The sequence below is a fragment of the Salmo trutta genome, chromosome 13 (assembly GCF_901001165.1).
Source record: "Salmo trutta chromosome 13, fSalTru1.1, whole genome shotgun sequence".
NCBI classification, from domain to species: Eukaryota; Metazoa; Chordata; class Actinopteri; order Salmoniformes; family Salmonidae; genus Salmo; species Salmo trutta.
Genome location: NC_042969.1, coordinates 56723525 through 56738643, shown reverse-complemented (window position 1 = coordinate 56738643; position 15119 = coordinate 56723525). Strand labels below are relative to the sequence as shown.

The 15119-nt window shown below is 43.5% G+C and overlaps 1 protein-coding gene across 12 annotated transcripts; it reads left to right on the top strand.

Moving 5' to 3' along the window:
- The first annotated feature begins 6175 nt into the window (after nt 1–6175).
- Nucleotides 6176–14903, top strand: LOC115206121 (serine/arginine-rich splicing factor 7). 12 transcript variants are annotated; one of them, XR_003880750.1, is made up of 9 exons: nt 6176–6230; nt 6994–7222; nt 7411–7600; nt 8045–8113; nt 8190–8231; nt 8435–8479; nt 8617–8646; nt 9197–9827; nt 14472–14903. XR_003880750.1 is itself a non-coding variant. In XM_029772725.1 (8 exons), the coding sequence occupies exons 2-8, from the start codon at nt 7002–7004 to the stop codon at nt 14521–14523; spliced, it is 630 nt and encodes a 209-aa protein (XP_029628585.1). In that variant the 5' UTR covers nt 6185–6412; nt 6994–7001; the 3' UTR covers nt 14524–14903. The 12 variants fall into 12 exon arrangements, 4 of the variants coding, with proteins under 4 accessions (XP_029628585.1, XP_029628588.1, XP_029628587.1 ...); XR_003880746.1 differs by having other exon boundaries at nt 6183–6230; nt 7430–7600; XR_003880747.1 differs by having other exon boundaries at nt 6185–6412; nt 7430–7600; nt 8193–8231.
- Nucleotides 14904–15119: the final 216 nt, after the last annotated feature.

The following is a 15119-nucleotide window of genomic DNA, read 5'->3' as shown; positions in this document are numbered from 1 at the left end:
TTCTATTCATTCCAGCTGGCTGCATAACATGGTTTTGGGTCCAGCTAGACTGCTTTAATTGAAGCAGGGTAGAGTGCCGTGTGTTTTGCAGGGTGGGCCGTAGCTCCGTCACCGTTGCAGGGAAGGCGAACCAGACTCGATCCACTCGACTCAATCCATGTCTGTGTGGCCTTAAAGCAGTACCCCTCCACCCTTTCACCGGGGGTTCCTTTTCAAAGACAGAATCCACACACGTAGAAGCAGTGGTAGAAAAAGTACTCAACTATCATACGTCAGTAAAAGTAAAGATACCTTAATAGAAAATGACTTGAGTAAAAGTAAAAGTCACCCAGTAAAATACTACTTGTTCTAAAAGTATCTGGTTTTAAATGTACTTAAGTACAGTGGTGCAAAATGTACTCAATTGTCAGACTTGAGTAAAAAGTAAAAGTAAATGCTATACATCAAATTCCGTATATTAAGCAAACCAGACCGCACAATTTTCTTTTTATTTACGGACAGCCAGGGGCACACTCCAAAACTCCGACATCATTTTTTTTTAAACGTAGTATTTGTGTTTGGTGAGTCCGCCAGATCAGAGCCAGTAGAGATGATAATGTGTTATATTGATAGGTGCGTGAATTGGACCATATTACTGTCCTGCTTTTGGGTGTCAGGGAAAATGTATGGGAGTAAAAAGTACATTTTTTTAGGAATGTTGTGGAGTACAAGTAAAAGTTGTCAAAAAATATGAATAGTAAAGTAATGTACAGATACCCCAAAAACTAGTAGTACTTCAAAGTATTTTTACAAAGTTACTTTACACCACTGCGTAGTAGTGGAATTGGTCCATCTTCAGTTGCTATGACAGAGCACCATGAAAATGGTTGGTTAATGAGTAGGATGTTTACATTTAGCAATGGGAGATAAAACAACAACAAAACTGAAAGCCCCAAGTTGCAGTTACTGTATGGTTTTCCATACAGGGGAGGTGGGAATTACGCATGACATTGAAACAAGCTCTCAATTCTGTGTTGGTGTAAATACAATAGGAGTGTATATGTATTTGTTAGAGGGGCTTCTCTACAGATATGGTGGGATGGGGTAGGGTGGCCAATAATAGATATAATGCATGGGGTTCAGAAACTAGTCGCCACTCTCTTACTTCACAGGAAAATGACTTTTGCAGGTAGCTTGTGTAAATTATGGCTCCGAGATGAGATATCATCCTTTCTCATACCACAATCCCCATCCATCGAACTTTAACATAGAGGGATTAAATATAAATGTGCCTCATCTGTGGACTTCTGAATGAAGGGAAGACAGAGTTTCTGGAGGCACGACTCTGGATAACGAAAGTCTCACATCCAGCTCTTGAGGCTCTTACTGTTGTGTCTCACTGGACTTCAGATATTACAGTGGAGATCATAGATCTGCATTCCACTCCAGCAGACAGTAGAGTCCTTCATCACCATCATGTTTGAGACACTGTACATTTTTATGACCTTTCGCAACCACAATGAGTGTGAAATGATGATTTAGCAATGCAGGCACATTGATGGTGTAAATATTATTTGATGTTACTGTCCACTGAAGCACAGCACAAAACGACACATTAATCTCCTAGAATGTGGAGTGACACTACAAGAGAGAGTGTATTGCTATCTAACGTATACTTTTCAAAAACAATCCTTTACCTGAATACAGGTATAAAGTTAAACCTTTACATCTATATACTGTATCCCTTTGGCTCCACGCTTGCTCAGTGGACAGTAACTATTCATTGTACTTTGGTGGATGTAAAGGTAAAAGCAGAGAGGGGTGATGAGGTTGAGGGTAGTGTTTGTTTGGTCCAAAAGATATCCTATGTGAGGATATTGGCCACCTGTGTAGGACTTCAGAACCAAAAGAGTTCTGTACCGAGATGCTAATATTGTTGTTCATTCAATCGAAATCTGTCAATATTTGTGTAAAAAAAAACGTGGTTCGTTTGTGATATTTGTGATACTATAGCGGAGCACCTTTTAGGTATGGAGGGCTGTAACCCTCTGCTGTGGAATACTGGGTAGAGATGCATGACATGACAGAATAATAGTGACAGCACGGCACCGGCATGGACAAAAAAATTCTAATGCATGGGTGGTGACAAGAGAATACAGTGTTTGTGTCTTTTATGTGAGAATGGTGCACATAAAGCAGAAGGTCCAGACTGCAGCCAGACCTGTGAAGAGCATGCAAACTGCCCCTGCTCCTCACCTGTTTACAGTAAAGGCTGCTCTGAGATCAGCTCAACCCAACCCCAGCTAATTGTCCCAAAATACAGAAACACTGGGCCACCATCAGTACTTAAGACCATGGCATATACATTATCTTATTTTGGAGTGAGGCTTACAGTACATCAATTTGTCCAACAGTGTTGGTTCAAATGCTCCTATTCTTCTGGTTTTTAACTTTTTGAAATCCAAACCTCCCCGTTTGCGTAACAGTGAAACTGGGATAGATTATATTTCAAACTGTGAGTTCTCATCAGCTACAGACTGTTATTCAGTAACTACTGATCGTCACTACTGTAATTCTGCATCATACCCATTTAATGCCTTAAAGTCTAGTACTTAATATTTAGTCAAATTTGACTTGTCTTGTGTATGCTTTGAGCGGGCATCAGAAACCAAATTGATTAGTGTGCAATATGTGGAACCAGTGAGAAATCTCTACTACTTAGTTAAGAAGAGTAGCAGAGGTAATATGATTACATACGACCTGAAATAACATCTTCTTGAAAGATCCACTTAGCGATACTGTATTTACTCTGGATCTGACTCTACTATATAATATATTGTTACCCCTGCCCCAATCTCAATGAGATGAAAGTGCAATTAATAAGATAGTGGGAGATGGGGAGGGGTAGTGAAATGTTAGACTGTCCATGGTCCTTACATGTGGTTCAATCACCTGACTTACTGAGTCGCTAAAAAAACATGTAGAATAACAGAAGACAACAAGGCAGACACAAAATGGAGGTGGGTTTATCTCAGTATTGCCAGGTGTTCTGAGGTGGATATGGAGAGAATAGAACACAGCAGTGAGGCTCTGTCAATATGCTGCACAATACTAGAGACAGATGTTATATCGTATGGGAGTTTTCCCCACTTATTTTAGAGTTCAGGATACTTGGAACTCTAGTTGAACTGTAGAGTTGTCAATCAGTACAACCAGTGAGAATGATTAACATTTAAATATTACAAATGCAAAAAGTGGATTAAAGAGTAATGACATTTTGGAAGTTAAGTGAGTAAACAAATTGACCCCCTCAAAACTATAGATTTATTGATTCAAATAGTAAAGGCTCTCTTGAGAATAGTCATGTATAAGTATGTTTATTGTTTCTTGTATAACATATATAATATCAACAAAGATTTCAGTTACCTTGGCCCTCAGTGTTTCCCCACTGCCAGTCTTTGTCAACTTTTGAAAATAAACTTTTTATCTCTTCAGATTATATTGATAATGCTGGAAACACCATAGACGTAGACCCAATGGTTTAGGCAGGTAATAAAGAGACATTTTGATATTTCTCTAATTGTCCAATTTGAAGACAAATTTCCCTTTGAACTAGTCATTTGATGTAGCACAAGCTGATGTCTAATTTCTCTCCTACTAAATCACTGTCTATGTTTTTGTAGCCTACATGTACATTTCTGTTGCCCAGATTATTTACATTATTTATATTTATTAATAATATTTTATTGTTCAACGGCTCCTTGAAGCAAACCATTTGAACCGTTACAATGCTTCAAAGAGAGTGGTAGCAATGTGCAATATAAAGCTGAATCTTCTTTGCTTTCATCTTGATGAGCAGTCAACTCAGCTCACTCAGTGGGAGTGAAACACTTATTTTCTCCTGTGTTTGTTGCGCCCGCGGCCAATCAACAGATTTATTTAATTCACTTGAGATTAGCATGTTTACATACAAATTTGTAATGGACATTCCAATTAACCTTGTCAGTTTGTTCAGGGTTGTTATACATAGGATGACATTTACAGGGCCTTTACAGTGGTCATTGGTTTGGTTATGACATACTTTTTCCTGAATAGAACTGTCTACAATGTTCAGACAATGTTCAGTGTTTTGATGACTTCTATTTAACTATCTGGCCATTGCCATTGCTGTAGATGAGATATCACTCCCTGATGTTTTATGTGCTGTAAATGCCATCCTATGTGCAAATGCATGAACATTGTGTGTTAGCATGGTCTGTTATGGACGTCTAGGTTTACATTTGGATCGGGTTATCCCAAAACAGTTGCTCTTTTTGGCCTGTGTGGCTGCTTGCGTGGTCTGCTCACGCTTGCAACAAACTGAGCAATGTCGACTTGGTCGAGCAGCAGGTGAATTGTCATTTTTTGATTACGTGTTAACAGTCTACTTACTTATTCACCACCTATAAAAGCTGTGAAAAGAAAGCCTGACTTTTCCTGTCTGTCTGAATGTCTCTGATCATTTGGTTGTCAGTTTGTTGGAGTTTGATATTTCTGTGTCTGTGTTCGTGCCCCTCAACTTTCTGTATTGGGGTGAACCACCCCAGGTCTTGCTCTTTAATGTGTCCTTTGTGCAGTTTTATCTGTGAACCTTTCTCTCTGCCTGCCATTTGTATGGAATAGTGACTGACTTAAAGAAGACATGTGATATTTACATTTATTCAATACTGTAATAAATTATTTGAAAATTATATTACATTTTTTTATGAAAGGATAAACAAAGGAAAAGAAATATAACTTGTTTTGGAGAACCTATGGCATGAGGTGTAATGTGTTCTGAAAAAACAACTATGTAATCAACTCAAGTTAACCTTATTGAATATAGTTTATTTATTTTCAACGCTTACTGTGTCTGTGTAATCATTTTATGCATGACAAGTTGAAAACAAGTCACAGATGACATTGATAACTTACATTACAAGTCATTGAGTACGCTGCCGTTCAAGACTTTCTCATTATATACTGAACAAAAATATAAGTTACAGTTCATATAAGGAAATCAGTGAATTGAAATCCATTCATTAGGCCCTAATCTATAGATTTCACATGACTGGGAATACAGATACCTTTAAAAAAAAAGTAGATCAGAAAACCAGTCGGTATCTGGTTTGACCACCATTTGCCTCATGCAGCGTGACACATCTCCTTTGCATAGAGTTCATCAGGCTGTTGATTGTGGAATGTTGTCCCACTACTCTTCAATGGCTGTGCTTGGTATTGGTGGGAACTGGAACACGCCGTTATACACGTTGATCCAGAGCATCCCAAACATGCTCAATGGGTGACATGTCTGATGAGTATGCTTCCAGGAATTGTGTACAGATCCTTGCGACATTTGGCCGTGAATTATCATGCTGAAACCTGAGGCTATGGCGGCGAATTAATGGCACGACAATGGGCCTTAGGATCTCGTCACAGTATCTCTGTGCATTCAAATTGCCATCGATAAAATGCAATTGTGTTTGTTGTCTGTAGTTTATGCCTGCCCATACCATAATCTGTTGACATCAGCAAGCCACTCGCCCACACAACGCCATACATGCTGTCTGCCATCTGCCCGGTACAGTTGAAATCGGGGTTCATCCCATGAACACGTCTCCAGCGTGTCAGTGGCCATCGAAGGTGAGCGTTTACACACTGAAGTCGGTTACGACGCCAAACTGCAGTCAGGTTAAAACCCTGGTGAGAATGAAGAGCATGCTGATGAGCTTCCCTGAGACGGTGTCTGACAGAAATTCTTCCGTTGTTCAAACCCAGTTTCATCAGCTGTCCGGGTGGCTAGTCTCAGACCTGATAATCTCTCTTATTTCTCTCTAATTTTGTGCGCACATTTTTTACATCCCTGTTAGTGAGCACTTCTCCCTTGCCAAGATAATCCATCCACCTGACAGGTGTGGCATCTCAAGAAGCTGATTAAACAGCATGATCATTACACAGGTGCACCTTGTGTTGGGGGACAGTAAACTAGAGAGAAATAAGATTTTGTGTGCATGGAATATTGTGCATATTGTAAAGTGTTTACTGAATGGAATATTTCTGAGATCTTTTATTACACCCCATGAAACATTTTACATGTTGCGTTTATATTTTTTCAGTATATCTAAAAACTAATACATATCTGGAACATTTTGGGAAAAACTCAAGACGTCTCTCAAACCTGTGTCAGAAAAACAACACATGACCTCACTGTTGTGGGCCACATTACTGCGGAAGTGAGTTATTGCACGGGTAGTCTGACAGAGAACAGTGAATATGTTTGTTGGCTAGTGAAGAATTTGAAATTCTGTAAAATAAGTAATGAAAATAAGAAATAATTTAAGACGTTTCGCCAATGTTTTATTTCTGTAAATTGAGCAAAGGCTGATCAATCAATCGCGGAATTGTGGGGTTAAAGGTAAACGTGCGGACGCCATTGTTTACTTGATATCGAATCTAGTGTTACAAGCTAGTTTTATAAGGAAGATGGATACAACGTTATCTTACTAGCAGTATCGTCTCTGGTTAATTTATTGAGTATGTCACTAGCGATAAAATGTCTAGCAACACTGTATAATAAGGAAGAAACATTGTCAGAGATAGTTAATACCCCGTTATTCACTAAAATGGCGAGCTTGGGTGTATCCATTACGCCGTTTCCGTTGCAAAACGTTTCTTATATGAAAGCAAACTGAACGAAACGGCGATGGACCTACCTGAATTTGTCCAATAGAAACTCTTGTTTTGCTCTGTTAACTTCCGTTTGGTTTTTAAACGGTATCCGTAAGGAATACACCCCTGGCTAGCTAGTTGTTTTCTTGCCTGCTACCCTTGTGCTACGCCCCCGGTACCTTGTATTTATAGCTAATGTTAGCTAGCTATGCTATTTATATTAGTAGCTAGTTAGCTTCATACGCTCAAGCACAGCTCCATTTTAACTAACTTTAGCTAATTAATTGGTTCATTTCGGATGTTGACAGATTCTCCCTCTTTCCTCAGGTGGGAAGATGTCATATCACTCGTCTTCTCACAGCTCTTCACCTAACACCAATTGCAAGGTCTATGTTGGGGACCTCGTCAACGGCGCTACTAAGTGTGAGCTAGAGCGGGCGTTCAGTTACTATGGCCCTTTACGCAGCGTTTGGGTGGCCAGGCCCCCAGTTTTCGGCTTTGTGGAGTATGAGGATGCCCGTGACGCAGAGGACGCCGTTAAAGGCATGGATGGAAAGTGAGTAACTTTATATTGACCTACACATTTAACAGCCCATAATGTTTTCACATCAGTTTATACATACATATTTTAGTTGAAGTGGTGTGTGTTCAGTTTTGGGATGTTGTTGTAATTCAGGCCATAATCTTGCAGATGTTGCCCAGTATTACATGTTTTCTTTCATACACTATTATCACTATATTCAGCCCTCTCTCCCTACCTCAGGGTGCTGTGCGGCTCTCGGATCCATGTGGAGCTGTCACGGAAGACCAAACATGACCACCCCAGCCATCACCACATTGACCCTCAAGGCCGCTGCTACCTGTGTGGGGCCAGGGGCCACTATGCCTACAACTGCGACCGGTTCAGCAAGAGGGATGGAGGTCGTCGGAGCAGGTATTCTTCTTGCCCAATATCTGCTGGCTGCCTCTGATATACTGCCAGTAGCAGTCATAATTCTGCATAGTTTTCCCTTTATGCAACATTGTTCTTATTATATCGCAGTATTACTAAGCTTGAGAAAAATGTCACTATGTTATTGAGAAACAATTAAGCTCAGACAATATGCTGACCTGGTTGGATTCGTCTCAACTGCTGAGGGGCAATGCCGTCCTCTTTATATTTCACTACTGTGGTTATATATCAGAGCAGGGGTTCTTAAACATTTTCAGCTCGAGACCCAAATGAGAAATTGACTGTCCTCCCGTGAGCCAAATTGTCCTCCGATCCAAATTAAGTAGAAATAGTGTGTGATTATAGATGTGTTCTCATAGCTGGCGACCCACCTTTCACAGAAAAACCCTGTATTAGAGACATCACAGCCTGTTTCTTGTATTCCAGATCACGGTCTCGTTCCGGCTCCAGGTCACGTGGCAGCCGTTATCGATCCCGTTCCCGCAGCAATGACCAGTAAGTAAACAGGGTTTTTGCTACTGTCATTCAAACCTCTCCCTGTGCTGATACTGATCTCTCTCCTACAACACAGCAGCAGGCACCGCTCCCCATCTTATCGCAGACAGAGGAAAAGGTAATTGTCAACTGTTAATTTTGCATGCTGATGACATTGCATTTTTCTTATTTTTATAGGAAGTATAGTCTACATTTCTATTCTGAGCAAACCTCTTGTTCCTGCAAATGTATTCATATGATTGTTTTCATTTAATTTATCTATTAGCTTCAAAACAGGTCATTTTCTTGAAAGACTTAAAACACTTCCCACTTCCATATTAGGTCCGGCTCCCCTGTGTGGTCCAAGTCCAGTACATCTGTTAGGAGGTAAGCCACTTGTGTATTACAGTTGCACAATAATTTCCTCTTGAAAGCTGTCCTGTCTATGGATCCCATCTGGAGTTGTGATGCGCGTTTCTGCTCCCATGTCTTTTTGGGCGCTCGACGTCCTGCTCTCTCTCCAGATCCCGCTCTCCCAGCCATAAGAGGAATATGTAAGCTCTCTGCCTTGTCAACCCATACCTTCACAGCTGCTTCTGTACTGTGTAAATGCCATGACTTAAAATGATCGTCTTTGTCTTGTAGCCCATATTGTACAATACTGCTAATTATTCTTCATTTGGATGATTTGGAATATTGTTTTGCAAATGTGCTGGAAGCCCCCCTCCCACCTCTTAATCATAAAATTACATTTTTCAGAAATGACACTCCACATTCACTCAGCTTAAGTTTAGGTATATTGCTATCTGTTAGACAGGGCTAGGTGTGATCAGGTAAGTCGTGGGTAGCTGCCCCCCTCAGACCAGCCTCCACCCGAAGTCTGCGGAGTCGACCTTTCAGAACGCACAGAGCGACAACTCATCAGAGAGATGGCTACTGCTGGAGATGGGGCCAGGGAGGGGGAGGGGGAAAAAATAGTCAGGGACTCTAATGCACCCCAAGCTAGATTGAGGAACACTGCCCCACCCCCAAACCCCCCTCCCCTTTATCTTTTCCAAATACCTGATTTTTAATGTTCTTTTCTCTTGGCGGTCCCTCTCCTAGAATGACCAGGCCAGACCTTGATTGGCTTCAGAGAGTCGCTGATGAGCCTATACTCCGAGAAAGAGAGGCTGTTTGGGTGACGGCTGGGGGAGCGGGGCTCTTCTCTTTTCTCTTCTCCCTCAGATCCAGCCTCAATTTGATTAGCTTCAGAGGGTGCGAGAACCTCAAAAACCCAAAAGAGAAATCTGTCTTGCTCAGACTCCAGTGACTAATCGCATCAGGCCTTTTTTTAAAGAGTGTGGGGAGTCGACTGACTGCACAAGCACTGACCAGGGTCATCCTTGCTGTGTTAACGTCCTCCCTGAGGGTGAAAAGGGCTGACCAGAAATCAGCTTGCGCCACGCTGGTTAAAGAGGTCGTCCGACGAGACACATCCATCCTACGCGCGTACACAGTTGTTCCACCCACCCCACTCCCTCCCAGAACCCACGCACCACAGACTTGAACGCTGAGCCGAGTTAAGTCGACAAGTTAAGGCCCCCTCCCTCCAGAGCCTGGCCTCTTGCTTAGCTTCTGAGAGGGTGAGAAAGGAGAGCTGACGAGATCAGACTTCAAGACCCTCCGAGTGTGTCTTCGAGTTCTAGCATCCGTCGCTACTCTGTACATGTTGTTTCTGCCACTGTCTCCAAAGGTAACATTTACATTTAAGTAATTTAGCAGACGCTCTTATCCAGAGCGACTTACAAATTGGTGCATTCACCTTATGATATCCAGTGGAACAACCACTTTACAATAGTGCATCTAAATCTTTTAGGGGGGGGGGGGGGTTAGAAGGATTACTTTATCCTATCCCAGGTATTCCTTAAAGAGGTGGGGTTTCAGGTGTCTCCGGAAGGTGGTGATTGACTCCGCTGTCCTGGCGTCGTGAGGGAGCTTGTTCCACCATAGGGGTGCCAGAGCAGCGAACAGTTTTGACTGGGCTGAGCGGGAACTGTGCTTCCTCAGAGGTAGGGAGGCGAGCAGGCCAGAGGTGGATGAACGCAGTGCCCTCGTTTTGGTGTAGGGACTGATCAGAGCCTGAAGGTACGGAGGTGCCGTTCCCCTCACGGCTCCGTAGGCAAGCACCATGGTCTTGTAGCGGATGCGAGCTTCAACTGGAAGCCAGTGGAGAGAGCGGAGGAGCGGGGTGACGTGAGAGAACTTGGGAAGGTTGAACACCAGACGGGCTGCGGCGTTCTGGATGAGTTGTAGGGGTTTAATGGCACAGGCAGGGAGCCCAGCCAACAGCGAGTTGCAGTAATCCAGACGGGAGATGACAAGTGCCTGGATTAGGACCTGCGCCGCTTCCTGTGTGAGGCAGGGTCGTACTCTGCGAATGTTGTAGAGCATGAACCTACAGGATCGGGTCACCGCCTTGATGTTAGTGGAGAACGACAGGGTGTTGTCCAGGGTCACGCCAAGGTTCTTAGCACTCTGGGAGGAGGACACAATGGAGTTGTCAACCGTGATGGCGAGATCATGGAACGGGCAGTCCTTCCCCGGGAGGAAAAGCAGCTCCGTCTTGCCGAGGTTCAGCTTGTGGTGATCCGTCATCCACACTGATATGTCTGCCAGACATGCAGAGATGCGATTCGCCACCTGGTTATCAGAAGGGGGAAAGGAGAAGATTAATTGAGTGTCGTCTGCATAGCAATGATAGGAGAGACCATGTGAGGATATGACAGAGCCAAGTGACTTGGTGTATAGCGAGAATAGGAGAGGGCCTAGAACAGAGCCCTGGGGGACACCAGTGGTGAGAGCACGTGGTGCGGAGACAGATTCTCGCCACGCCACCTGGTAGGAGCGACCTGTCAGGTAGGACGCAATCCAAGCGTGGGCCGCGCCGGAGATGCCCAACTCGGAGAGGGTGGAGAGGAGGATCTGGTGGTTCACAGTATCAAAGGCAGCAGATAGGTCTAGAAGGATGAGAGCAGAGGAGAGAGTTAGCTGTAGCAGTGCGGAGAGCCTCCGTGACACAGAGAAGAGCAGTCTCAGTTGAATGACCAGTCTTGAAACCTGACTGATTTGGATCAAGAAGGTCATTCTGAGAGAGATAGCAAGAGAGCTGGCCAAGGACGGCACGTTCAAGAGTTTTGGAGAGAAAAGAAAGAAGGGATACTGGTCTGTAGTTGTTGACATCGGAGGGATCGAGTGTAGGTTTTTTCAGAAGGGGTGCAACTCTCGCTCTCTTGAAGACGGAAGGGACGTAGCCAGCGGTCAAGGATGAGTTGATGAGCGAGGTGAGGTAAGGGAGAAGGTCTCCGGAAATGGTCTGGAGAAGAGAAGAGAGGAGGGGATAGGGTCAAGTGGGCAGGTTGTTGGGCGGCCGGCCGTCACAAGACGCGAGATTTCATCTGGAGAGAGGGGGGAGAAAGAGGTCAAAGCACAGGGTAGGGCAGTGTGAGCAGGACCAGCGGTGTCGTTTGACTTAACAAACGAGGATCGGATGTCGTCGACCTTCTTTTCAAAATGGTTGACGAAGTAATCCGCAGAGAGGGAGGAGGAGGAGGAGGAGGGGGGTGAGGATTCAGGAGGGAGGAGAAGGTGGCAAAGAGCTTCCTAGGGTTAGAGGCAGATGCTTGGAATTTAGAGTGGTAGAAAGTGGTTTTAGCAGCAGAAACAGAAGAGGAAAATGTAGAGAGGAGGGAGTGAAAGGATGCCAGGTCCGCAGGGAGGCGAGTTTTCCTCCATTTCCGCTCGGCTGCCCGGAGCCCTGTTCTGTGAGCTCACAATGAGTCGTCGAGCCACAGAGCAGGAGGGGAGGACCGAGCCGGCCTGGAGGATAGGGGACATAGAGAGTCAAAGGATGCAGAAAGGGAGGAGAGGAGGGTTGAGGAGGCAGAATCAGGAGATAGGTTGGAGAAGGTTTGAGCAGAGGGAAGAGATGATAGGATGGAAGAGAAGAGAGTAGCGGGAGAGAGAGAGCGAAGGTTGCGACGGCGCAATACCATCCAAGTAGCGGCAGAGTGAGAAGTGTTGGATGAGAGCGAGAGGGAAAAGGATACAAGGTAGTGGTCGGAGACTTGGAGGGGAGTTGCAATGAGATTAGTGGAAGAACAGCATCTAGTAAAGATGAGGTCAAGCGTATTGCCTGCCTTGTGAGTAGGGGGGAAGGTGAGAGGGTGAGGTCAAAAGAGGAGAGGAGTGGAAAGAAGGAGGCAGAGAGGAATGAGTCAAAGGTAGACGTGGGGAGGTTAAAGTCACCCAGAACTGTGAGAGGTGAGCCATCCTCAGGAAAGGAACTTATCAGGGCGTCAAGCTCATTGATGAACTCTCCAAGGGAACCTGGAGGGCGATAAATGATAAGGATGTTAAGCTTGAAAGGGCTGGTAACTGTGACAGCATGGCATTCAAAGGAGGCTATAGACAGATGGGTCAGGGGAGAAAGAGAGAATGTCCACTTGGGAGAGATGAGGATTCCAGTGCCACCACCCCGCTGACCAGATGCTCTCGGGGTATGCGAGAACACGTGGGCAGACGAGGAGAGAGCAGTAGGAGTAGCAGTGTTATCTGTGGTAATCCATGTTTCCGTCAGCGCCAAGAAGTCGAGGGACTGGAGGGAAGCATAGGCTGAGATGAACTCTGCCTTGTTGGCCGCAGACTGGCAGTTCCAGAGGCTGCCGGAGACCTGGAACTCCACGTGGGTCGTGCGCGCTGGGACCACTAGGTTAGAGTGGCAGCGGCCACGCGGTGTGAAGCGTTTGTATGGCCTGTGCAGAAGGGAGAGAACAGGGATAGACAGACACATAGTTGACAAGCTACAGAAGAGGCTACGCTAATGCAAAGGAGATTGGAATGACAAGTGGACTACATGTCTCGAATGTTCAGAGAGTTAAGCTTACGTTGCAAAAATCTTATTGACTAAAAAGACTAAAATGATACAGTACTGCTGGCTAGTGAAGTAGGCTAGCTAGCAGTGGCTGCGTTGTTGACTTTGTTTGAAAGTGTAGCTGGCTAGGTAACCTCGATAGTTTCAGTACTACACCATTATCATGATACAAAGGCAACTATGTAGCTAGCTAACATAACACTAATCAAGACGTTCCTTTGTAATGTATTTAAACCCAAGAGTCAATGTCATTCATGATCAGAACGCAGACGTATAGTCTGATACTCCCTAACTTATACTGTACACTATACAGAGCATGCACTGTCCAAATCCACAGGTGTGAGTGTCTGTCTGTGGGTGGGTATATGAGTGTTAAATATTATCTTTGGATACATTATATATTATACTGGGTGTAGTGATAAGTGTAGGATTTTTTTTAGGGGGAATGTAGATACCTTGATGGTGCTTGTCCTGATACTGTATATTAGGTCAACCTATTTGAATGTTTGCACTGTTCCCTTGGGTTTTAAATAAGTGTCTGCACATAGGTGATAGTTTACCATATCGAGGTAGGATTCTGAAGACGTGTGCTTGCAAAAGGCTAGTTTATTTTATTTGGTCAGTGTTTGTTTAGGATTTTGGGTGCAATTCATAGTTCAGATCCTACCCTGGTATTTTGTTTTATTGTGTGAAAATGCAAGGGATGGTTTTATCACATCAAACCCCCTTTAAAACATCCCAGTCTCAACACCCAGCTCCTCCATTTCCTTGACCTCTGGAACTTTCACTTGTTGATTTAATTATGCAAAATTAGGGTAACCCTCCCTACATGTTATATAATTAGTGGAAGTTGGCAGTATACAATGTAGCTATAATGTATTGTATATATAAAGTGTCCTGACCAAGGCAAACTGGTTGTAGTGGGACAGAGTGGAAAAAGTACCCAATTGTCATACTTGAGTAAAAGTAAAGAGACCTTAATAGAAAATGACTTGGATAGCCAGGGGTACGCTCCAACACTGACATAATTTACAAACAAAGCATGTGTTTAGTGAGTCTGTCAGATCAGAGGCAGTAGGGATGAGCAGGGATGTTCTCTTGATAAGTGTGTGAATTAGACCATTTTTCTGTCGTCCTAAGCATTCGAAATGTAACGAGTACTTTTTGGTGTCAGGTAAAATGTAGTAAAAAGTACATCATTTTATTTAGGAATGTTGTGAAGTGAAAGTTGTCAAAAATATAAATAGTGAAGTACAGATACCACTTAAGTAAAAATACTTAAGTAGTATTTTCAAGTACTTTACACCACTGATTATGGGCCAGCAGGGTTGGAGCTGTGATTGGTTCTGAGATGGGTGCTGGGCTAGTTATTGAGTGGACATGCTGGGACAAGATGGGTGCCGGGCTGCCTGTTGATTGGACATGCTGTGTCTGCCCTGTACTTACACCATTCACTGTCTGTTTCAGTCGTTCCAGATCTCCAAGCCAGAAAAAGAGGCCCACCCCAGGCGAAGATTGATTTGAAGACTAAACTCATCCCCATCCCCCTCCAACCAACTGGCTTTAGCCTTGCAGCTATTTGTTTTGTCTTTGTTCCCTGCATTGAATAGAATCTACCCCTACCTTTCTGATGCTGTATAATTACTCTACAGGATTAGCTTCATATCTAACCATGCATGCCTTACATGTCACATTCCTAAAATGACTCTTGTGTGTGTCAAAACAGTTCAAATAGCTAATTTCAGAAGTGGGATTTGTGAACCAGAAATGTGTATTTTTTTCTTATTTCTTATCTACTATAGTCAGTGTGGCATTGCGTTAAAGAGCTGTAAGATACTTTAAATGTTGCTTTCCCTGGTTTATGACACTGGCAGATTTTGGAATAAATCGACACATTAATTCAGTGTTATTCTTTTGAACATTGGGAACATCTACAGAATGTGTCTTACATGGAGATGTTTTATAGTGAAAAAGGAAATTACATGGTATGTTTGCCATGAAAAATGGTTTGCAGTCAATAAGTTTTCATTTTCAAACTTAAACCCCACCTAACTAATGGTCATACATAAAAACAGCCCATAGCTGTGGTATATTTGTAATCTTGGCTCTTTTCAA

What these genes read in the sequence shown, in the direction of transcription:
- LOC115206121 (XM_029772725.1), top strand. Translation starts at nt 7,002, where the DNA reads ATGTCATATCACTCGTCTTCTCACAGCTCTTCACCTAACACCAATTGC. An exon ending in GATGGAGGTCGTCGGAGCAG is followed by an intron (nt 7,601 to 8,044) that starts GTATTCTTCTTG and finishes CTTGTATTCCAG; the next exon opens with ATCACGGTCTCGTTCCGGCT. An exon ending in TCCAGTACATCTGTTAGGAG is followed by an intron (nt 8,480 to 8,616) that starts GTAAGCCACTTG and finishes CTCTCTCTCCAG; the next exon opens with ATCCCGCTCTCCCAGCCATA.